This window comes from Microcaecilia unicolor, chromosome 4 (genome assembly GCF_901765095.1).
Source record: "Microcaecilia unicolor chromosome 4, aMicUni1.1, whole genome shotgun sequence".
Classification (NCBI taxonomy): domain Eukaryota; kingdom Metazoa; phylum Chordata; class Amphibia; order Gymnophiona; family Siphonopidae; genus Microcaecilia; species Microcaecilia unicolor.
Window position 1 is genome coordinate 144,768,440 of NC_044034.1, and position 24,920 is coordinate 144,793,359.

At 43.7% G+C, this 24,920-nt stretch overlaps 1 protein-coding gene across 1 annotated transcript in view; it reads right to left on the reverse strand.

The window, feature by feature from the left end:
* The window catches only part of BBOX1 (gamma-butyrobetaine hydroxylase 1), a 133,680-nt gene that overhangs the window by 92,790 nt on the left and 15,970 nt on the right, over nt 1-24,920 (reverse strand). The window contains exon 3 of the mRNA XM_030200694.1: nt 15,806-15,920. Coding sequence (XP_030056554.1) covers nt 15,806-15,920 — 115 coding nt within the window. The remainder of the gene's footprint in view (nt 1-15,805; nt 15,921-24,920) is intronic.

The following is a 24,920-nucleotide window of genomic DNA, read 5'->3' on the forward strand; positions in this document are numbered from 1 at the left end:
TTATGGAAAGTATGGTAACCAAACAACTTACCAAATACTTAAACAAATTCACAATACTACATGGATCACAGTCAGGATTTCGATCCAACCACAGCACTGAAACAGTGCTAATCACTCTCCTAACCAAATTCAAACAAATGCAACCGGCAATAATGTACTTCTCTTACAATTTGACATGTCCAGCGCGTTCGATATGGTCAGCCACCAATACTATCGAACATTCTAGAGTACTTCGGGATTGGAGGAAATGTACTTAGATGGTTTAATGGCTTTCTAACCGCAAGAACATATCAAGTGATATCAAATTAAAAAATGTCACCACCATGGAAGCCTGAATGCGGAGTACCCCAAGGCTCACTGCTCTCACCAATCCTTTTTAACTTAATGATGACACCTTTAGCCAAATCGCTATCCAACCAAGGACTCAACCCATACATCTATGCAGATGATGTCACGATCTACATCCCGTTCAAACACGATCTAAACGAAATCACTAATGAAATTAAACTTAGTTTCCAAATAATGAATTCATGTACGGATACATTCCAACTAAAACTAAACGCAGAAAAAACACTATCCAGCTCATTTTCGAAAGTGATCGTCGGCCATTTTCCGACATAAATCGGGAGATGGCCGGTGATCTTGAAAAAGCGGCCAAATCAGTATAATCGAAAGCCGCTTTTTTGGCAACATTGCCGCTTTCCCATCGCGTCGCCGGCCAAAGTTCAAAGGGGCGTGTCGGCGGTGCAGCAAAGGCGGGACATGGGCGGGCATGGGCGTGGCTACCAGATGGTGATAATGGAAAAAAAACGGCGATAAGCAGTATATCGCCGGGTTTACTTGGTCCTTTTATGTTCACGACCAAGCCTCAAAAAGGTGCCCCAAATGACCAGATGATCACTGGAGGGAATGTGGGATGACCTCCCCATACTCCCCCAGTGGTCACCAACCCCCTCCCATACTAAACAAATAAAACTAAAAACCTTTTTTGCCAGCCTGCATGCCAGCCTCAAATGCCGTACTCACCTCCATGACAGCAGAATTTGTTGTATCCTCCGACAGCCCTTCCCTGGTTGCGATGTGGCTCTCAGGTGAGTGTGACACCTTTTCTGTTAGATGCCCTGCAGAGTCACATCAGCAATGCATTGTGGTGGGTGTAGGGTACTGGGCTCTACTCCCATGGTGCTTTTCCCCCCTGCTAACTGGGTTCAGAGTGTGCCCTGTTTTGTTTCCAGTAGTCCATGAGGTAGTGGTCATATCTGTAAGCCAGTTTTAGATCCCTTTCATGTGTCACCCACGTTAGAGAACGTTATTACCTTGAATGTGGCTGAAAGAGGGCATTGTACACCATTCTACCAGCTCTGACCTACTGCTAATCTCAGTACCAGGAAGACTGTTTGCCAGTGGGGCACAACCTCTGATCTGAAGTTAACTGTGAGTAAACGTGCTTATTCAAATAAAGGACTTTTTCAAAGAGATTAGTCTTCAGGTGTCAACTGGTGTGCCAAGGTTATACAGCAGCAACAAGTCCTAGAGGCCTGCGTGTATGCAGGTCCCTGAAGCACGTTTAGTGGGTACCGCAGTGCACTTAAGGCAGGCGGACCAAGGCCCATCCCCCCCTACCTGTAACACTTGTGCTGGTATTTCGGAACCCTCCAAAACCCACTGTACCCACATGTAGTTGCCCCCTTCACCCCTAAGAGCTTTGGTAGTGTTGTACATTTGTGGGTAGTGGGTTTTGAGGGGGGATTGGATGGCTCAGCACCCAAAATACGGGAGCTATGCATGTGGGAGGTTTTTCTGAAGTCCACCGCACTGACCCCTAGGGTGCCCAGCTGGTGTCCTGGCATGTCAGGGGGACCAGTGCACTACAAATGCTGGCTCCTCCCACGACCAAATGCCTTGGATTTCACTGGGTTGGAGTTGGCCGGCATTTTTTTCCATTATTGCTGAAAAACAAACCCGGCCATCTCAAACCCGGCGAACTCCAAGGCATTTGGCTGGGCTAAACCGTATTATCGATAAAAAAAGATGTCCGGCCATCTTTTTCGATAATACGGTTCCGGCCAGCTGTAGCACCGCTGCCAACATAGATTGCCGGTGATCTATTTGGCCGGCGACGTTCGATTATGCCCCTCCACGACTCATTCTCTCCTCACAATACAACATGAACAAACCCACCACTATAAACACCCCAGACTACACCTTCCCATCTCAGATAGCCTGAAAATTCTTGGAGTTACAATTGACCGAAATCTGACACTCGAAAGCCATGCGAAAAACACAGCAAAGAAAATGTTCCACTCAATGTGGAAACTCAAAAGAATCAAACCTTTCTTCCCAAGGGAAATATTCCGCAGCCTGGTACAATCAATGGTGCTAAGCCATCTAGACTACTGCAATGCCATCTATGCTGGATGCAAAGAACAAATCATTAAGAAATTTCAAACTGCCCAAAGTACAGCAGCCAGACTCATATTTGGTAAAACGAAATACGAGAGCGCAAAACCCCTAAGAGAAAAACTACACTGGCTCCCACTAAAAGAACGAATTGCGTTCAAAGTTTGTACCCTGGTCCACAAAATCATTCATGGTGAAGCCCCGGTCTATATGTCAGACCTCATAGACCTGCCAACTAGGAACACAAAAAGATCAGCACGCACATTCTTGAATCTCCACTACCCCAGCTGCAAAGGACTTAAATATAAATCCACATATGCATCCAGCTTCTCCTACATAAGAGCGCAACTATGGAACGCACTACCAAAGGCCATAAAAACAATGCACGACCTAACTATGTTCCGAAAACTACTGAAAACGGACCTATTCAAGAAGGCATACCATAACTATGTATCCTAAATACTAGACAACTAGACTTTACATGAACCGGACAAAACCGAACTCTTTATACTTGACTGAAAACCTTGCTGCTATTAATGAAAGTCACTTTATCTCTCATGTCGGAAATGAACCTTCTATAGCTGACCATCTAACTTATCTTATCATTTACTCTTTCACTCAGGAACTTCTATGCACTACCACTTTGGTTTCTACTTTACCATGTATGCGCCTTAATACAATATCATTTGTAATTCTCTACCCAGAAATGGCGATCGCTATTACAGCATAACGTAAGCCACATTGAGCCTGCAAATTGGTGGGAAAATGTGGGATACAAATGCTACAAAAAAATAAATAAAATAAATAAATTTTGAAGGTTTGGACAAATTCCTGGAAGAAAAGTCTATAGACATTAAGGTAGACCTGCCTGGTACTTGTGAGCTGGATTGACCACTGTTAGGATACTGGGCTGGATGGACTTTTGGTCTGACCCAGTATGGCAATTCTTATATTCTTACATCCCCTTCAACTTTTACCAGTAAGAGCTGTAGTGAACAGCTGTGAACACTTTATGATGAAGAGAAGTTTAGAGCCAAAAATGTAACCTATAGTACCACCCACAGGCTTATTTTCCATTTAAGAATAAAGACATCTACTGTATACAGTATGCACATACTCTAGACAGCAAAATATAACAGAAACTAATACTAGGAAAACAGCACCTGGATTTCTATAATTTATCAAAGCAAGGCAAGTTTCCCAGACAAAGTGTAATAATGTTTTCATTTACCCTTCAGTCTAAGAATGATTTCATTGCTATTTACTAGTCAGTCTTGATAGCTGGGCAGAACCCTCAGATTCTCTACATTATTTGCCACTGTAAATGCATTTTTGGCTCATTGCAAGTGACTCGCTTACTCAAGATAAACTATAGACAAAAGCTCAGGAGTCATTTCCTCTGTGGTCTTCACATCCCTCCATCTCAAATGTTCCAGGAAATGGAGCAAAAGTTTCCATAGCAAAAGCCTGATGTCTTACATTACATAAAACAGATGATCTTCTCATGTCTTTAATAACATGCTCCAATGAATTCAATTGAGGCTTAAACAAATAAGTTACTGTATTTCTTAATATGAAAACCCAACAAACTTTTGCCCCCCTGTTTACAAAGCTGCGCTAACGGCTGCCAGTGTGGCAATGCCGGCACAGACCATTCACTTTGAAAACCGATTTTTAAAAAGGGTTCCGGGGTGATCTAGGAAATTATAGACCAGTAAGACTGACTTCAGTACTGGGCAAAGTAGTGGGAACTATTATAAAGAATAAAATTATGGAAGACGTAGGCAAACATAACTTAATGGGACAGAATCAGCATGGGTTCAGCCAAGGGAAGTCTTGCTTCACCAATTTGCTTCATTTCTTTGAAAGCATAAATAAACATGTGGATAAAGCTGGTTTATGTATTCTATCTAGATTTTCAGAAAGCTTTTGACAAAGTTCCTCATGAAAGACTCCTGAGAAAATTAAAGAGTCATGGGATAGGAGGCAATGCCCTTCTGTGGATTAGGAATTGGTTATTGGACAAAAACCAGAGGGTAGGGTAAATGGCCATTTTTGTCAATAGAGGATGGTGAATAGTGGAGTGTTACAGGGATCTGTACAGGGATCGGTGCTATTTAACATATTTATAAATGATTTGGAAAACAGAACGATGAATGAGGTGATTAAATTTGAAGATGACACAAAACTATTCAGAGTTGTCAAAACATTCTGGAGAGGGACTGAAGTCTTTGGTTCGGACTGCAGCATTTTCTGAAGTTTTTCCTACATTTGGGAAGGGATAATATCACATAAAACAGAGGAATTAAGTGATTCCATGTTTGGTGTACAGAAGGTTTCAGATACAAAGGAGGATGAGGCAGTACATAGCAAAATCATAGTCTGTACTGTAATAATGGGCTACATCTTTCTGTGACGGGAAAAAGGATCCTTGGGGAGAAATTCAGACAGTATATTTCTAGACATTTAAACTAGAGGATGGGGGTGACAAAAGGAAACAAAGGAATTCAGAAAGTCACCCCCAGAAAAAACATGATGGCAGAGGGAAAGGTCATGTAAATAACAAAAACCATCCTAACTAAATTCATATATATAAGCAATGAGCACAAATGCTCGTAATCTAAGTGGCAAGGTTCAAGATCTTCAAGCCCTGATGTTTGAGAAAAACTTGGATACTGTTGCTATTACAGAAACATTGTTCAGTGATTCCCATGAATGGTATGCAACCATACCAGGCTATACAGCCTTCTTTTTTAGAAAGGATAGGGAGGGCAGAAGAGGTGGAGGAATGGCGTTGTATGTAAAAAACAATATTAGAGCGGCTGAAATTCAGGGTAACTGGGGAAAGGAAGAAGCTATATGGATCGTCCTGGAAAGAGAATATGGAACTTGTATACACACGGAGGTGCTATTGTTGGGAGATTTCAGCTTGCCTGATGTGAATTGGAACGTCCCATTGGCAGAATTGGAAAGAAGTAGAGAGATTGTGAATGCCTGTAAAAGTGCCTTGCTCAGACAAAATTTTGGTAAAATGGGGCAAAAGAAGCTTCGTTCAAGAAATACAGAAGAACACAACAAGAGGATCATGGAAAAGATTACTGGATTAAACTCAAAGAAGTGAAGAGGGAAATACGACTTTTTTTAGATATATTGGGGAAAGCAGAAGAAATAGGAATGGAATTGCAAGACTGAAAGATACTGAGAATAGCTATGTGGAAAGCGATGAGGATAAAGAGAATGTGCTAAACAGATATTTCACTTCAGTGTTCATGGAAGAAAATCCATTCATTGATATATCCTCGGTCGGTTGCTGAGGATATATCTATAAATGGAGTGGATATAGTGCCGTTCACAGAAAAAAGTGTTTATAAATGGCTTGAAAATCTGAAAGTGGATAAAGCTTGGAGTATTGTGTTCAGTTTTGCAGGCCTAATCTCGCTAAGGATGTAAAAAGACTTGAAGTGGTTCAGAGAAAAGTGACTAAAATGGTAGGGGGTTTACATAGCTAGACATACTTGGAGAGACTTACTGACAAGTACTTGGAGAGACTTAGAGGGGCATTTTTGAAAGAAACATCCAAGCTGCGATTTGGACGTCTTTGCAAAACGCTGAAATCCAGGGACGGGGAAACCCATATTTTTGAAAAAAGATGGACGTCCATCTTTTGTTTCGAAAATACCATCAGAGACGTCCAAATCCTTAAATTTGGACATCCCTAGATTTGGACGTCCTTGGATCTGGATGTTTCTGACTTTTGGAGATTTTCGAAACTAAAGACGTCCATGTCAAAAACATCCAAATGCAAGCCATTTGGACGTGGGAGGAACCAGCATTTGTAATGCACTGGCCCCCCTGACATGCCAGGACAGCAACCGGACACCCTAGAAGCCCTGCAGTGGACTTCACAAATTGCTCCCAGAAACATAGCTCCTTTACCTTGTGTGCTGAGCCCCCCAAAACCCACTACCCACAACTGTACACCACTACCATAGCCCTTACGGGTGAAGGGGAGCACCTATATATGGGTACAGTAGGTTTGTGGTGGGTTTTGGAGAGCTCGCTGTTTCCTCCACAAATGTAACAGGTAGGGGGGGTATGGGCCTAGGTCGGCCACTGCAGTACACACTAAAACTGCTCCTTGGACCTTCATGCGCTGTCATGGACCTGAGTATGACATTTGAGGCTGTCATAGAGGCTGGCACAAAATATTTCTAAAGATGTTTTTTGAGGGTGAGAGGGGGTTAGTGACCACTAGGGGAGTAACGGGAGGTCATCCCCGATTCCCTCTGGTGGTCATATGGTCATTTCGGGCAGCTTTTTGTGCCTTATTCGTAAAAAAACCACGTCCGGGTGAAAATGTCCAAGTGTTCGTCAGGGACGTCCTTGCTTTTTTCGATTATGGGTCAAAGACGTCCAAGTGTTAGGCACATCCAAGTCCCACCTTTGCTACGCCTCCAACAAGACCCCTTGAAATTTGGATGTCCTTGTGACGGACTGCAGTTGGAGACGTCCAAAATCGGGTTTCAATTATACCGATTTGGACATCTCTGTGAGAAGGACGTCCATCTTCCGTTTTATGTCAAAAGATGGACATCCTTCTCTTTCGAAAATGAGCCTGTTACTGACCTAAACATGTATACCCTGGAGGAAAGGAGTGACAGGGGCGATATGATACAGACATTCAAATATTTGAAAGTTATTAATCCGCAAAGAAATCTTTTCCAGAGACAGGAAAGTGGTAGAACCAGAGGGCATGAATTGAGGTTGAAAGGGGGCTGACTCAGGAATAATGTCAGGAAGTATTTTTTCACTAAGAGGGTGGTAGATACCTGGAATGCCCTCCCATGGGAGGTGGTAGAGATGAAGACAGTAACAGAATTCAAAAATGCATGGGAGAAACACAGATTAGTTATGAAAGCCGGTACTGGGCAGACTTCTATGGTCTGTGCCCCGATGGAGGCTGAATAGATTTGAATGGGTTGGAGTGGAGCAAACAGGATGCTAGAAATTATTAGGAAAGGGATGCAAAATAAGACAATGAATATTATAATGCCTCTGTATCGCTCCATGGTGTGACTTCACCTTGAGTATTGTGTTGAATTCTGGTCACCGAGTCTCAAAAAAGATATAGTAGAATTAGAAAAGGTTCAAAGAATAGCAACCAAAATAATATAGGGGTTGGAACTTACTCGCTATCGGAGGCTTGGATAAGTTTCTGGAGGAAATGTTCACAGTCTGTTATTGAGATGGACATGGGGGAATCTCTGCTTGCCCTGGGACTGGTAGCATGGAATGTTGCTACAAATTGGGTTTCTTCCAGGTACTTATGACCTGGATTGGCCACTGTTGGAAGCAGGATACTGGGCTTGATGGACCATTGGTCTGATCCAGTTTGGCTATTCTTATGTTCACCTGCTACTGAGAAAAGTATGGGCTAAATCCAAATAAATAAATAAATATGTGAGCAACTAAAATAAGGAGAGCTAGGAGTAAAACTCAAGATTGAAGCAAAGTTGTTCACCAACAGTTGAAACAGACAGGGGACAATTCTATAACTGGACATTTGCATTTAGGCAGCCTGAGTCCACAGAGTAGCAGCTATTTCTATAACACAAGCTGGGTGCCTGGGTTCCATTACAGAATACTAGCATAACCCGGTATCGACATATCTAATATTTAGGCACTCATACTTACACCAGCCATAGAGCAGCAGGAACATGTGTAACTTGTAGAATTTTAAGTGGGAGCCCCACCCATGTCTCGCCTATGCTCCTCCCTGTGAATGGCCCCTCACAAATACATGCATGCTTAGGTGACGTGGAGGGGCATAATCAAACGGGGCACCCGAGTTTTCCTGAGGGTGTCCTCGCAGGACGTCCCCGTGAAGGGGCGGGGAAACCCGTATTATCGAAACAAGATGGGCGTCCATCTTTCGTTTCGATAATACGGTCGGGGATGCCCAAATCTGAACATTTAAGTCGACTTTAGAGATGGTCGTCCTCGGTTTTCGGCGATAATGGAAACCGAGGATGCCCATCTCAAAAACGACCAAATCCAACTCATTTGGTTGCGGGAGGAGCCAGCATTCGTAGTGCACTGGTCCCCTTGACATGCCAGGACACCAACCGGGCACCCTAGGGGGCACAGCAGTGGACTAACTGATGCACTAACTGAATGGAAAAAGCCCTTCCCTTACCGATCCCTTAGCGATTCGGAAAGGAATGGGCATGCATGAAGGAAATCGCATGCAAATGAGCTGCTCGCTGTTACCTCATTTGCACACGATTTCCTTCCTAAGGAGGGGAAGCCAGTGCAGAGCAGCCAGGCGTTATGCGTGGCTGCTCTGTGCATGATAAAGACGGCTTCATACACGCAGACAAGCTAGGTGTATAATAGCTGTCTACAACCTTAAAAAAACATAAGTCCAGGTGAAAACGTCCAAGTGCTCGTCAGGGATAACTTTTTTTTTTTTTGAGTATGGGTGAAGGACGTCCAAGTGTTGGGTGCCTTCGCTAAGCCTCTGTCGGGCAGTTGAGGATGTCCAAAATGTGGATGTTTCTGTGAGAAGGATGTCCATGCCTTTGCTATGCCTCTGACACCCCCTTTATTTATTTGGATTTTGGATCACAAGTAGCAGTAGTGGGATTTGAGCTGGCCACCTCTGGATCGCAAGACCAGTGCTCTAACCACTAGGACACCTCCTCCACTCTGCTCCCTTGAAATTTGGCCATCCCTGGGGGGGGGGGGCAGTTCAGGACGTCCAAAATGTTTGAAAGAAGGACGTCCATGCCTTCACTATGCCTCCACTGACACACACACACCTCTCCCCCCCAGGGACCTGCATACTGCTGCGATGGACCTCAGTATGATATTTGAGGCTGGCAAAAATAGTTTTAAAAGTTTTTTTTCAGGGTAGCTGGAGGTTAGTCACCACTGGGGGAGTCAGGGGAGGTCATCCCCGATTCCTTCCGGTGGTCATCTGGTCAGTGTGGGCACCTTTTTGAGGCTTGGTCTTAAGAAAAAATGGACCAAATAAAGTCAGCCAAGTGCTTGTCAGGGACACCCTTCTTTTTTCCATTATCGTTCGAGGATGCCCATCTGTTAGGCACGCCCCAGTCCTGCCTTCGCTACGCCTCAAACACGCCCCCAGGAACTTTGGTCGTCCCCGCGACGGGAAGCAGTTGGGGATGCCCAAAATCGGCTTTCGATTATGCCGATTTAGGCGACTCTGAGAGAAGGATGCCTATCTCCCCATTTGTGTCCAAAGATGGGCGCCCTTCTCTTTTGAAAATAAGCCTGATAGAGGGTCATTTTCGATAGAACGTCTAAATCAGAATTTGAACAGGAAAAAAAGGTCATTTTCGAAAAAGACGTCTATCTTTTGTGTTCGAAAATAGTATGGACATTTTGTGATTTGGATGGGGGTTTTTTTGGGCCATTTTCGAAAAAAAAAAAAAAAAAAGGCCAAGTGCAAAACGTCCAAAATCAAGCCATTGGGACGTAGGAGGAGCCAGCATTTTTAGTAGACTGGTCCCTCTGACATCCCAAGACAGCAATAGGGCACCCTAGGGGGCACTGCAGTGGATGTCATAAAATGCTCCCAGCTACACAGCTAACCATTGCTCCATTACCTTGTGTGCTGAGCCCCGCCAAACCCTCCCCAAACCCACTACCACCAACCGTACACCTCTATCATAGCCTTTACGGGTGAAGGGGGCACCTATATGTGGGTACAGTGGGTTTCTGGTGAGTTTTGGAGGGCTCACAGTTTCCTCCACATGTGTAACAGGTAGGGGGAGGTAGCAGCCTGGGTCCACCTGTCTGAATTGCACTGCACCTACTACTAAACTACTCCAGGGACCTGCATGATGCTGTAATGGACCTGAGTATGACATCTGACGCTGGCATAGAGGCTGGCAAGTAATGTTCTTCATCACAATTTTTTTGGGGTGAGAGGGGGTTAGTGACCACTGGGGGAGTAAGGGGAGGCCATCCCTGATTCCATCCAGTGGTCATTTGGGGCACCTTTTTCTGCCTTATTCGTAATAAAAAAAAGTCTAGCTCAAAACGTCTAAGTTTTAGTCCTGGACATTTTTGTTGTGTTCCATTATGGCTGAAAGACGTCTAAGTCTTAGGAACACCCAAGTCCCGCCTTGAACACGCCCCTGGCATGCCCCCTTGAGATTTAAACATCCTTCTGACGGACTTCAGAGAAAAACGTCTAATAGGAGGTTTCGAAAATACTGATTTGGATGTTTTTGTGAGATAAATGTCCAAATGCAGACTTATGCCACTTTTTGGACGTTTTTCTCTTTTGAAAATGAGTCCCATACTGTCATATATGTGTGTAAGTGGTATACGCTAGTATTCAATATATGCAATATGCATAAAATCCACAGCTCTAGCAACAGTTTCTGAAGGCACAAATATAATTTTCTTGGAAGGCAGGTATGCAAACCACTTTTTCTACATTTTTAAATGTATTAACTCATTTCTTCTGCAAATGCAAACACAATTCTCTTCTTTTCTGATGAATGAATGATCTTCATGCCTAACTGACACTCTGACTGTGTCATGCCTATGATGCAAAATACTTCCTAGAAGAATCCAAGCTCCAGCGCATCCTTAGGATTCCCTACATCCAGTTACCATGGAGCAGCTGGTACAGTTCAGTGACTGGCACTAACATTTTTCCGAAGCAATAACCACCATTTTCTGTCACATGCCTGGAAAATGAGTTAGATTCCAAGTACCATGAAAGCATCAAACACCATTTGGATACAAGACAGTTGCTGGGATGTGGGAAGGGCACGTGTGTTATCTCTGTTCGTGACCTTGAATAATAACATTAAGGAATGACTTTTGTAAATGAGCACAACAAGGGGAATTCTTCTTCATGCTGCCCTATTGCTAATGCCTGGTTTATGTTGGGGACAAATAAAGTGGGGTCCAAAGAAAGGAATCCAGGAAAACAAATCTTTGAAAGCAAACAAACTTCATTTAAATGAGCTCACTTCTGCCTAAGCGGTCCCTACACCAAGCTGTGATAACAACGACCCTGCGGTAACAGCGGGGACCATTTTTGCAACACGCCAGGGCCTTGTTTACTGCAGTGGGTAAGAAGCCTCTAAAAAAGACATAGCCATGCGGTAAGATTATTCTTACTGTATGGCCATGTGTGTAGGGGGGAGCACTTACCGTCACCTACTGAGGTGGCAGTAAGGGCTCCTGTGGTAACCTGGCAGCAATTACTGCTGGGTTACCGCAGTGCAAGAAATTACAGAATTATTTTCCATGGCGCCAGAAATGGCATGTGCTCGAGGTGGAACTACCGCCGGCAGCCACATCAGGCCAGCGGTAGTTCTAGGTTGCCGTGCAGAAAGCCCGTTTCTTTGCAGCAACCCTATAGTAAAAGACCCCCTAAATATGTGATCTTAAAAACAACAGTCTGTCATACTTCCAGGAGATAAAACTCTACTGTGCGGTACAAAGTGTGACTCGACACAGGCCGTGTTTCAGCACTGATGCTTGCATCAGGAGTCCTACACACTACAAAAATAATTAGACATAACAAATCAATGAAAAACGAGAAAGAGATCTAGGTGTCATAGTTTATGAAACATTGAAACCTTCTGCTCAGTGTGTGGTGGCGGCTAAGAAAGCAAATAGAATGTTAGGTATTATTAGGAAAGGAAAGCAAAACAAAAATAAGGATGTTATAATGTCTTTGTATCGCTCTATGGTACGACTGCACCTCAAATATTGTGTGCAATTCTGGTCACCGCATCTCAAAAAAGATATAGTGGAATTAGAAAAGGTACTGAGAAGGGCGACAAAAATGATAAAAGGGGATTGGACGACTTCCCTATGAGGAAAGGCTAAAGCGGCTAGGGCTTTTCAGCTTGGAGAAGAGATGGCTAAGGGGAGATATGTTAGAGGTCTATAAAATAATGAGTGGAATGGAATGGGTAGACGTGAATCGCTTCTTTACTCTTTCCAAAAATACTAGAACTAGGGGGTATGCAATGAAGCTACAAAGTAGTAAATTTAAATTTAATAGTAGAAAATATTTATTATCTCAACATGTAATTAAACTCTGGAATTTGTTGCCAGAGAATGTAGTAAAAGCAGTTAGCTCAGTGGGGTTTAAAAATGTTTGGATAGCTTCCTAAATGAAAAGTCCATAAGCCATTATTAAAATGACTTGGAGAAAATTCACTGCTTATTTCTAGGATAAGCAGCATAAAATGTATTATGCTGTTTTGGGATCTTGCCAGGTAGTTGTGACCAGGATTGGCCACTGTTGGAAACAGGATGCTGGGCTTGATGGACCATTGTTCTGTCCCAATTTGGCAATACTTATATAGTTAAGTCACCTACGATTCTGTCCACATTTAAAATGAATAAGGGCAGCATGCACCAAGCAGATAATGCTCCATTTCAATACTCATTTCTTTATTGAACAGAAAGAACAGAGGTGGGATAATTCTGATATAAAACCCCTGGAATGTGAAGAACTGTGTGAAGATGGATGTCCCACCATCACTTAAAAGTTTAGTATGAGTTTCGCTTTCTTTGTCGGGTCTTGCCATACAACTACTGAATATCCTGAATTCAGTAATCTCCTTTATTAGAGGTGTTAAAAATTCATCCCAGTCATTTCAGTCTTAAATATAGATTATTAGTCTGAACTGTCATTAATATATTGTGAGGGGCATAATCGAATGCCCATCTCCATGGGCGTCTATGTCCGAGAACGGGTACGTGAAGTGGCGGGACAGACAGTAATTTCGAAAAAAATGGGCACCCATCTTTTTTTTTCGATAATACGGTTTGTGCCCGGCAAATGCATTGGATTTGTGCGGATTTGAGCTGGGTGGTTTCGTTTTTCAGCGATAATGGAAACCGAAGGCGCCCAGCTCAAAAACGAACAAATCCAAGGCATTGGGTCATGGGAGGGGCCAGGATTCGTAGTGCACTGGTCCCCCTGACATGCCAGGACGCCAACCGGGCACCCACTTGTAACAATTAAAAAAATTAAATACCTCCCAAGTCCATAGCTCCCATCCCTTGGGTGCTGAGCCCCTCAAATCCCACCCCCAAACCCACTGCCCACAACTCTACACCATTACCATAGCACTTATGGCTGAAGGGGGGCACCTAGATGTGGGTACAGTGGGTTTTGGGGGTGGTTTGGAGGGCTCCCATTTATCACCACAAGTGTAACAGGTAGGGGGGGATGGGCCTGGGTCCACCTGCCTGAAGTCTACTGCACCCACTAACAACTGCTCCAGGGACCTGCATACTGCTGTGATGGAGCTGGGTATGACATTTGAGGCTGGCTTACAGGCTGGGATAAAAGTTTTTAAAGTTCTTTTTTTTGGTGGGAGGGGGTTAGTGACCACTGGGGGAGTCAGGGGTGGTCTTCCCCAATTTCCTCCGGTGGTCATCTGGTCATTTAGGGCACTTTTTTGGGACTTGTTTGTGAAAAAAAGGGTCCACAAAATGACCCAAATTCACGCTAAAAACACCTTTCTTTTTTCGATTATCGGCCGAAGGCGCCCATCTCTCTTCGGCCAATAAACACGCCCCAGTCCCGCCTTCACCACGCATCCGACACGCCCCCGTCTACTTTGCCCGTTTCCGCGACAGATTGCAGTTGAAGACGCCCAAAATCGGCTTTCGATTATACCGATTTGGGCGCCTTTGCGAGATGGGTGCCCATCTCCTGATTTGGGTCGAAATATGGGCGCCCAACACTTTCGAAAATAAGGCTGTGTGGCTCTCAGTGCAATTTTGAGGCCACTGTACTAGGGGCACCATACAAGTGAAAATACAATACAAAGAATTGACAAACAGTGCAAGATTAATATGACGTCAAACCTTTCTCGCCTCAGACACCACCCTGCTTATAATCGAACGAGAAAAACGCCCAAGTTCCGACCTAAATCGGGAGATGGACGTTTATCTCACAAAACCGAATAAAGCGGTATAATCGAAAGCCGATTTTTGGACGTTTTCAACTGCACTCCGTCGTGGATGCGGACAAAGTTGATGGGGGCGTGTCAGAGGTGTGGCGAAGGCGGAACTGGGGCGTGGTTATCTGCCGAACAAAGATGGGCGCATTTCACTGATAATGGGAAAAAAGTATGCGTTTTTAGCTAGAATTTAGGACACTTTTTCTGGACCCTGTTTTTTCACGAATAAGGCCCCAAAAAGTGCCCTAAATGACCAGATGACCACTGGAGGGAATCGGGGATGACCTCCCCTGACTCCCCCAGTGGTCACTAACCCCCTCCCACCACAAAAAAATGATGTTTCACAAATTTTTATTTTCACCCTCAAATGTCATACCCAGCTCCCTGGCAGCAGTATGCAGGTCACTGGAGGAGTTGTTAGGGGGTGCAGTGGACTTCAGGCAGGTGGACCCAGGCCCATCCCCCCTACCTGTTACAATTGTGCTGCTTAATGCTTATTAGTCGTCCAACCCCCCCAAACCCACTGTACCCACATGTAGGTGCCCCCCTTCACCCCTTAGGGCTATAGTAATGGTGTAGACTTGTGGGCAGTGGGTTTTGAGGGGGATTTGGGGGGCTCAACACACAAGGGAAGGGTGCTATGCACCTGGGAGCTCTTTTACCTGTTTTGTTGGTTTTGTAAAAGTGCCCCCTAGGGTGCCCGGTTGATGTCCTGGCATGTGAGGGGGACCAGTACACTACGAATCCTGGCCCCTCCCACGAACAAATGTCTTGGATTTATTCGTTTTTGAGCTGGGCGCTTTCATTTTCCATTATCGCTGAAAAACAAAAACGCCCAGCTCACGCATTGTTGAATAAAACATGGGCGTCTATTTTTTTCGAAAATATGGTTCAGTCCGCCCCTTCACGGACCCGTTCTCGGAGATAAACGCCCATGGAGATAGGCGTTTTCGTTCAATTATGCCCCTCTATATGTACTCAAAAAGATCCACTTTACTAAAATGAATGTGAAATTCAGCACCATATCATCAATACTGTTCTCCAATCATAATTATTTACATGCACTCATTTTTAGAACTGTTTTATCTGTAGCAGGAGTTCTCAACCCAGGACAAACCTAACCAGTCAGACTTTCAGGATACTCACAAAAAATATGCATGAGATAAATTTGCATGTGCTACCTCTATGCTTTTGAAATCTATTTCATGTATATTCACTGTTGGTATCCTGAAAACCTGACTGACTAGGTGTGGCCCAAAGACTGGGAATGCTCTAACTTGTTAAAGCATAATCACAAGTTAGATCCAGTTATTAATTTTCTGGTTATGGACAGTTCAGTAAGGTTTCTTAGAACAGCTCGGTAAAGATAAAACATGTTTTGAAAGGACTCTTGTAAGCATAGGACAGTAAGAATATAGAAATGGTACCTGGTAAAAATAATTCCTCTTGCATTTCTGCTCTGGACTCTTTAGAGAAACATCTTTTCTTCAACCAATCAGCTTCAAATTCACTGATGTGCTCATCGGGCCACAGGACAGATATCTAGACCCAGTCAAAGAAAAACCATCAGAAGCACATCTAAATAAGAACAATGACAGGCAGGCCAACCTGACCTTAAAGAAGGGAAAGGGTGATTTACTGTGTTTCTATGATTTTTGCAAAGTGGTTTTTTATAATACTAGCCGTTAAGCCCGTTAAAACGGGCGAGATTTCCAGCTACCCTCCTCGTCACCGCTTCCTCCCCCCTCTGTACTGGGCCCCCTGCACTGACCTGACAGCGCCTCTCAGCTCCGTGTGAAAGCGCTGCAGGCAGCAGCAGATCGCTCTGCTGCCTGCAGCGTGCCACACGGAGGTGAGAGGCGCTGTCAGGTCAGTGCAGGGGGCACGATATGGAGGGGGGCAGGAGCGGCGATGGGGATGGGGGGGAGGGTGGAGATTGGTGCGCGCGATGTTCGTTTCCAGGCAGCAGCGTCAGTGTCCGACAGTCCGACTCCGATTTCCCTCTCTGTTCCGCCCTCTGACATCATCACGTCTTGACGCGAGGGCGAGACAGAGAGGGAAGTCTCTACTGCGCATTTGCAGGTGAGTCGGTCACTTGCCATTTCTATGTTTGTTATGCAGGTACTTACTTTTACTGGGGCAATAGAGGAGTAAGTGATTTACCCAGAGTCACATGGAGCTGCAGTGGGAATTGAACATAGTTCCCCTGGATCAAAGTCCACTGCACTAACCACTAGACTACTCCTCCGCTCCATGCTAGATATGGCATATTACCATGTTTGTAGGGAACATAGTGCATAAATGTCTCCAGTCTTCTGCACTGTTTCCCCTAAGCTTAGCGAGAGTCCTCCAACTACATTGCTGCAAGTGGGGGGCAGCGCTTCAATATTGTGTTTTCAATTGCTAGGTACAGCTGAGCTTGCCTGGCCCTCACTATTGAAAATGTGATAGCAAAACAGCACCCCCCACCCCCCCTTGGCAGGACCATAGGTGGAGCACTGCAGCTCAGCTTAAAGGGAACACTGGTCTTCTGGGAATTTTCTCATTCAAAAAGGTATATCCTAAGGCATATCATTAGGATCTGTGCTCCTGCAGAGACCTCCTGGGTCTAAAACTAGAATTCACACATGTGGAGACCTATTTTAGAAAGTATGCGAAGAGGGGATTCAGGCATCCAGGTTGGGATGTGGACAATTCTTTCAGTATGTTAAAAGATGCTCAGCCAAATATAGAGCCTCTTGTAAAATAAGCCCAGGATTCCATGTTGATGGCTCCCCATGTCTAATGGAAGCAGCAATTTCAAAAAGCTACAGCTGGGGAAAGCAAAATATACAAACTCTCCCAACCTGTGTGGGAGCAGTTTCTACAAATTACTGCTCCCACTTTCCAGGTTGCCTTGATCCTGCAGCATCAGTTTCACCTTGATTCCCTCCTCCCCATCAAAGCATCTGATTCCCCGCAACACATCTGATTCCCCCTGGGGGTCTGCAATGCATCCAGTCATCCCTAGGCACCTCCCCTGGAAAGATCTCCCTCCCTAGCCTCCTGACAGACCCCACTCCATCCTCACCTTGCTCATCCCTGGTCTTCCTGGTGTCTAGAGGGAGCTGGTGGTGTCCGCACTTGCTCCTGTTTTGGGCATTTTGGCACTACTGGGCAGTCTAACCCCTAGTGGTAACACTTTAAGATTACCGGTAAGGGTCACAACATCCAATTTTGAACCTGAGGCTATAAGTGTAGGAGGAAATGGGAATTGTTTCTGCTCCCACTAGACATCAGGGACCCAAGTAAGGTTGAGCATAGGTGTTGGGGGATGGGGAATGGGAGATTATGGCAAGCATGGCCCTAGGAGGACCTCTTCTTCAATGCATAAAGCAGGGCACACTGTTAATCTTATGTTGTCCTCAGAAAGTGTAACTCCTTCTTTGTTTTTTAAATCTTCTTCATGTTTTATTTGGACAGATCATTACTTAATATCTTCAAAGCTTATATTAAAATGCTCACATCCTCCATCACACAACTTCTTCTTCTTGTTCGTTTGGATAACAATCTAACATTTGACCAGCAGATGTCTCGTATTAAATCTTGTTTTATTTTTCTTAGACGTATTCATGCACTTTGGGCGAACCTATTGACCGAAGATTTACAGATGCTTCTTTATGCATTAGTACTTTTTAAACTAGATAACTATAACTCATTTCTCAATGGCATTAAACTTTTCCTCTACAGATTGTCCAAAACACAGCCGTGAAGTGGCTGTATCACACACACAAGTGTGACCGTGCAACACTTTTATTAATACATCAGTTGTGGTTGTCTATCTCCTACAGACTGAATTTAAAGTTTTGATTCTGGCCCATAGAGAATATTATTGAACTATTCCCGAGTACTTAGCAAATTCATTGATATCATACTCCCCTAGACATTCTCTTCACTCTGAGATGGGTATCACTGAGTCCATACAACATTTGGAGGGGCATAATTGAACGAAAACGCCTATCTCCATGGGCGTTTATCTCCGAGAACGGGTCCGTGAAGGGGCGGACCGAACCGTATTTTGGGGAAAAAATAGACGCCCATGTTTTATTCAACAATGTGTGAGCTGGGCGTTTTTGTTTTTCAGCGATAATGGAAAATGAAAGCGCCCAGCTCAAAAATGAATAAATCCAAGACATTTATTCGTGGGAGGGGCCAGGATTCGTAGTGCACTGGTCCCCGTCACATGCCAGGACACCAACCGGGCACCCTAGGGGGCACTTTTACAAAACCAAAAAAACAGGTAAAAGAGCTCCCAGGTGCATAGCACCCTTCCCTTGTGTGTTGAGCCCCCCAAATCCCCCTCAAAACCCACTGCCCACAAGTCTACACCATTACTATAGCCCTAAGGGGTGAAGGGGGGCACCTACATGTGGGTACAGTGGGTTTGGGGGGGTTGGACGACTAATAAGCATTAAGCAGCACAATTGTAACAGGTAGGGGGGATGGGCCTGGGTCCACCTGCCTGAAGTACACTGCACCCCCTAACAACTCCTCCAGTGGCCTGCATACTGCTGCCAGGGAGCTGGGTATGACATTTGAGGGTGAAAATAAAAAGTTGTGAAACATCATTTTTTTGTGGTGGGAGGGGGTTAGTGACCACTGGGGGAGTCAGGGGAGGTCATCCCCGATTCCCTCCAGTGGTCATCTGGTCATTTAGGGCACTTTTTGGGGCCTTATTCGTGAAAAAACAGGGTCCAGGAAAAGTGTCCTAAATTCTAGCTAAAAACGCATACTTTTTTCCCATTATCAGTGAAATGCGCCCATCTTTGTTCGGCAGATAACCACGCCCCAGTTCCACCTTCGCCACACCTCTGACATGCCCCCATCAACTTTGTCCACATCCGCGACGGAGTGCAGTTGAAAACGTCCAAAAATTGGCTTTCGATTATACCGCTTTATTCGTTTTTGTGAGATAAACGTCCATCTCCCGATTTAGGTCGGAACTTGGGCGTTTTTCTCGTTCGATTATAAGCAGGTTGGCCTTCTTCTTTTTTTTTTTGTTTCTACCCTCTGGAACAGTCTACCATGCAACCTAAGATCTGAATCTAGCTATAAAAACTTCAAGTCAGGTCACAGTTTCACCAGAGGCACGTCTTGTCAGACAAATCTGATTAATTTTCTTTGATTAGGTGACCAGAGAGTTGGATTGAGGGAGAATGTTAAATGGGGTGTATTTAGATTTTATCAAAGCCTTTGACGTGGTTCCGCACAGACAACAAATCAATAAACTGAGTGCCCTCGGTATGGGTCCTAAAGTGACTGACTGGGTTAGGAACTGGTTGCATGGAAGATGACAGAGGGTAGTGGTAAACAGAGCTCATTCTGAGGAAAAGGATGTTACCAGTGGTGTGTCACAAAGTTCAGATCTTGGACCTGTACTTTTTAACATTTTTGTAAGTGATATTGCTGAAGGGCTGTCTGGTAAGGTTTGCCTCTTGGCAGATGACACCAAAATCCACAATAGGGTAGATACCCCTGATGGTGTATATAATATGAGGAAGGCCTTAATGAAGCTAGAGGAATGGTCTGGAATTTGGCAGCTTAGATTTAATGCTAAATGTGCAGGGTCATGCATTTGGGTTGCGAAAACCTGAGATAGCGGTATAGCTTTGGGGGTGAAGAACTTTTGTGTATGAAAAAGAATCAGTACTTGGGTGTGACCATATGTGATAATATTAAGGTGGCAAAACAGGTAGAAAAGTCAATGGTGAAAGCTAGAAAGGTGATTGGGTGCACAGGGAGAGGATAATGATGCCCCTGTATGAGAAACTGGTGAGACCTCATTTAGAATATTGTGCACAATTCTGGAGACTGCACCTTCAAAAAAATATAAACAGGATGGAGTCAGTCCAGAGAGCGGCTACTAAAATGGCCAGTGGTCTCTGTCATAAAGCATATAGGGACAGACTTAAAGATCTTTTGGAAGAAAGGCAGGAGAGAGAGGATATGATAAAGATGTTGAAATACCCACAAGTCATAAATGCACAGGAAACGAGTCTCTTTCAACTGAAAGGAAGCTCTGGAACAAGAGGGCATAGGATGAAGGTGAAAGGGGACAGACTGAAAAGTAACACGAGGAAATACTTCTTTACGGAAAGGGTGGTGAATTCATTGAATAGCCTACTGATGGAAGTGGGACAAGTACATAGAATCTCTAAGGGAGTGACAGGGAGAGTAGATGGCATGGATGGACAGACTGGATAGGCCATATGGTCTTTATCTGCCTACATTTTTCTATGTTTCTTTCTATGTTTTTTTGGAAGGCCAATTATAACTCATACTAATATTATACCAGATCTATGGGTTTATTTGTCCATAGAGTCCAGGGTAATGGCTAAAGGCTTGGGGCCTTGGGCCAGGTTGTAAATGCTGACATCTAGATCATTTATCTATGTGGAACCTCCCTGTAAGGGGAGTTCATGTCAACATGTTAGGCCTGCACGAATCATTTTCTCTCCCTGCTCATATCACAATGCCTGCCAAATTAAATATGGTACACATCTCTTAAATGGCTTTTACACATATACACCAATTTACATATGTAAAAGCTGTAAAGCCATCCTGAGCCAAATTGACAAAGAGTAGTAAATCACCTGGACCGGTTGGCACGCATCCAATTCCAAGGGCACTGAACTCAAACATGAAATTGCTGATATGTTGTTAGTAATCTGTTGGCTTGGAGCGTCCTAAGAAGTATGTCTGAAGTCTTCTAGCATTAAAGATAAGTGCTTATTTTGCACTAAGTTCCAATATCTTGTGAAGTAACAATTGGATGGAACTATTAAATTTGTCACTACAGTGGAACTATTAAATTTGTCACTACAGTCATTTTCTTAAATCTGTTAGTGAGCAATGATTAATATGCTTTCTTGGAGGTTTTTTTAGAGCCAATGATGAACAGAGGATCAGTTTAAGATCCGTTTCAGCTCCAATAGACTGACATATTGTCTAGGAGCTCTGTGAGGCTCTTTTTTCCTCTAGATTATAATTCCATAATTATATACTGATTTTTTGTATCATTCTAGTGAGAGGAAAATGTAGTATTGTGTTATTATTTATTGTAAGCAAATTTTTCTATACCTTATTGGTTGCTTTATAGTTAGTAATCTGTAACCTGTAGTTAAAATCATTTGAGGTACCTGAAGACTGAAGGGTAGCCAAGGTAATGCCAATTTTCAAAAATTGTTCCAGGGGTAATCCGGGAAATTACAAACCGGTAAGCCTGACATCAGTGCCGGGTAAAATAGTGGAAACTATTATAAAGAGTAAAATCACAGAAAAGAAAGATAAACATGGTTTAATTGGACAGACTCAGCATGGTTTCAGACAAGGAAAGTCTTGCCTCACAAATTTGCTTCATTTCTTTGAAGGCATGAAAAAACATGTTGACAAAGGTGAGTCAGTTGATGTTATGTATCTAGATTTTCAGAAAGCTTTTGACAAAGTTCCTCATGAGAGACTCCTGTGAAAAATAAAGAGTCATGGGGTAAAAGGCAATGTTCTGTTATGGATTAGGACTTGGTTATTAGACAGAAAATAGAGGGTAGGGTTAAATGGTCGTTTCTCTCAATGGAGGAGGGTGAATAGTGGAGCGCCACAGGGATCTATATTGGGACTAGTGCTATTTAACATATTTATAAATGATCTGGAAATCAGAATGACAAGTAAAATTATTAAATTTGCAGATGAGACAAAGCTATTCAAGTTTGTTAAAACACATGTGGATTGTGAAAACTTTCAGGAAGACTGGGCATCCAACTTGCAGATGAAATTTAGTGTGGACAAATGCAAAGTGATCCACATTCAGAAGAACAATCTAAATCATAGTTACCTGATGCTAAGGTCCAACATGGGGGTCAGCACCCAAGAAAAAGGTCTAGGTGTCGATGTAGACAATATGCTGAAATTTTCTACCCAGTGTGTGGTGGCAGCCAAAAATGCAAACAGGAGTCTAGGAATTATTCACCTTCGCACGAACCTTTTCCGGAGGTGCGAAGGCGGTAGAACGAGAGGACATGAAATGGGACTGAAGGGGGGCAGACTCAAGAAAAATGTCAGGAAGCATTTTTTCACGGAGAGAGTAGTGGATGCTTGGAATGCCCTCCCGCGGGAGGTGGTGGAAATGAAAACGGTAACAGAATTCAAACACGTGTGGGATAAACATAAAGGAATTCTGTTCAGAAGGAATGGATCCTAAGGAGCTTAGCCGAGATTGTGTGGCAGAGCTGGTGGCGGGAGGCGGGGATAGTGCTGGTCAGACTTATACGGTCTGTGCCAGAGCCGGTGGTGGGAGGCAGGGCTGGTGGTTGGGAGGCGGGGATAGTGCTGGGCAGACTTATACGGTATGTGCCCTGAAAAGGACAGGTACAAATCAAGGTAAGGTATGCACAAAAAGTAGCACATATGAGTTTATCTTGTAGGGCAGACTGGATGGACCATGCAGGTCTTTTTCTGCCGTCATTTACTATGTTACTATGTAAATAAGACCGAGAATACTATAATGCCTCTGTATTGCTCTATGTTGCAACCTCACCTTGAGTACTGTGTTCAGTTCTGGTCACTGTATTTAAAACAAGATATAGCAGACTTAGAAAAGGTTCAAAGAAGAACAACCAAAATGATAAGGGGGATGGGACTCCTCTCATATGAGGAAAGACTAAAGAGGTTAGGTCTGTTCATCTTGGAAAAGAGACTGCTGAGATAAGATACGATTGAGATCTACAAAATCCTGAGTGGTGAAGAAGAGTAGAAGTGAATCAATTTTTTACTCTTTCATAAAGTACACAGAGTAGGGCACACTCAATGAAGTTTCATGGAAATACTTTCAAAACAAATAGGAGGAAATATTTTTTCAGTCAACGAATAGTTAAGCTCTGGAACTCTTTGCTGGAGAATGTAGTAATATCTGATGTCAAAAAAGGTTTGAATAAGTTCCTGGAGGAAAAGTCCATAGTCTGCTATTGAGACAGACATAGGGAAGCCACTGCTTGCCCTAGGATTGGTGGCATGGAATCTTGCTACTCTTTGGATTTCTGCCAGATACTTGTGACCTAGATTTTCCCCTGTTGGAAACAGGATACTGGGCTAGATGGACCATTGATCTGATTCAGTATGGCTATTCTTATGTTCTTATACAGCACAACCTGGGGAAGCCATTTACTTTTCTAAAGCTGGTATAAATTGTAACAGTGCAGCAGTAATTTATACTGCATTGATTCATAACAGTGCTCGACAGGGCCAGCCTAAGGCATGAGGCAAGTTTGGCACTAGCTCAGGAATCAAAGTTCAAGGGTACTAAAAGTCTTCCTTGTTGGCTCATCCTTCACAGTGGCGAGACTGTGTTGCTCTGCTTTTACCACTGTGCTCTTCTCCCTGCACTGTCGCCAGTACAATCACAGGCTTAAACATTAGAAGAGATACTTCTTGTTCTTGAGAGAAACAGGATGTACCTGCATTTGCGTCTAAATGTGTGATGGTGCCAAAAGCATCACTGTGAAAACAGTACAATGGTGGAGGAAAGCAATATGTTCTGATTATAGGGTAAGAAATAATGCATGTGTGTGTCTGCATGTGGTGTGGGGGGTGAGGGGACCTGGCTAAAAGGTTGCTGATGTAAGCTCTTTGAGCAGGGACTGTCTTTCTTCTATGTTTGTGCAGCGCTGCGTATGCCTTGTAGCGCTATAGAAATGCTAAATAGTAGTAGTAGTAGTAGGTGGAGGGGGGAATAAATAATGTGAGTCTGAAAATGGGAGCACCAAAGTAAAAGTTAGATTAGGATGTTGCAACCTTTTCAGCCAGCCCTGGTGCTCAGTATGAGAAAAATAATCTATAAGGGGACAGAGGGAAATGGGACTTGATATACCGCCTTTCTGTGGTATTTTGCAACTACATTCAAAACGGTTTACGTCTATACAGGTACTTATTTTGTACCTGGGGCAATGGAGGGTTAAGTGACTTGCCCACAGTCACAAGGAGCTGCAGTGGGAATTGAACCCAGTTCCCCAGGATCAAAGTCCGCTGCACTAACCACTAGGCTACTCCTCCAAAATTGATGTACTGACTTGCACTAACATCAGGCATTAACACATCTTAATGTGCATTTTAACAGCTGAACTTAATGAGATGTAAACAAGTCACATGCTGATGCAAATAATAAAATAAATGCATTAATGATAATGACAGTGAAAGGTTAATTAGCTCTTTTGCATCCTGTGTAACTTTTTGCACAGTTTAATGTGTTATTTTTCAGGGAAGAAATACAGAATAAGGTACTCAGGACAGCTTTGCATCTCTTTACCTCATTAACATAGATTTTGGCACTAATACAAGCCACTTTTTAACATATCAGTAGAGCTGGAAATCCACTTTAACTGCTTGAGTTAGATAATACAGAAATGTAATCCTTGCATCACTGTTAACGCAGTTTAGAATGTTCCCCTCTAGGGCTGGATTCAGTAAATGGTACCCAAAGTTGGGCACCAAAAAGATCCACACTAAGTTGGT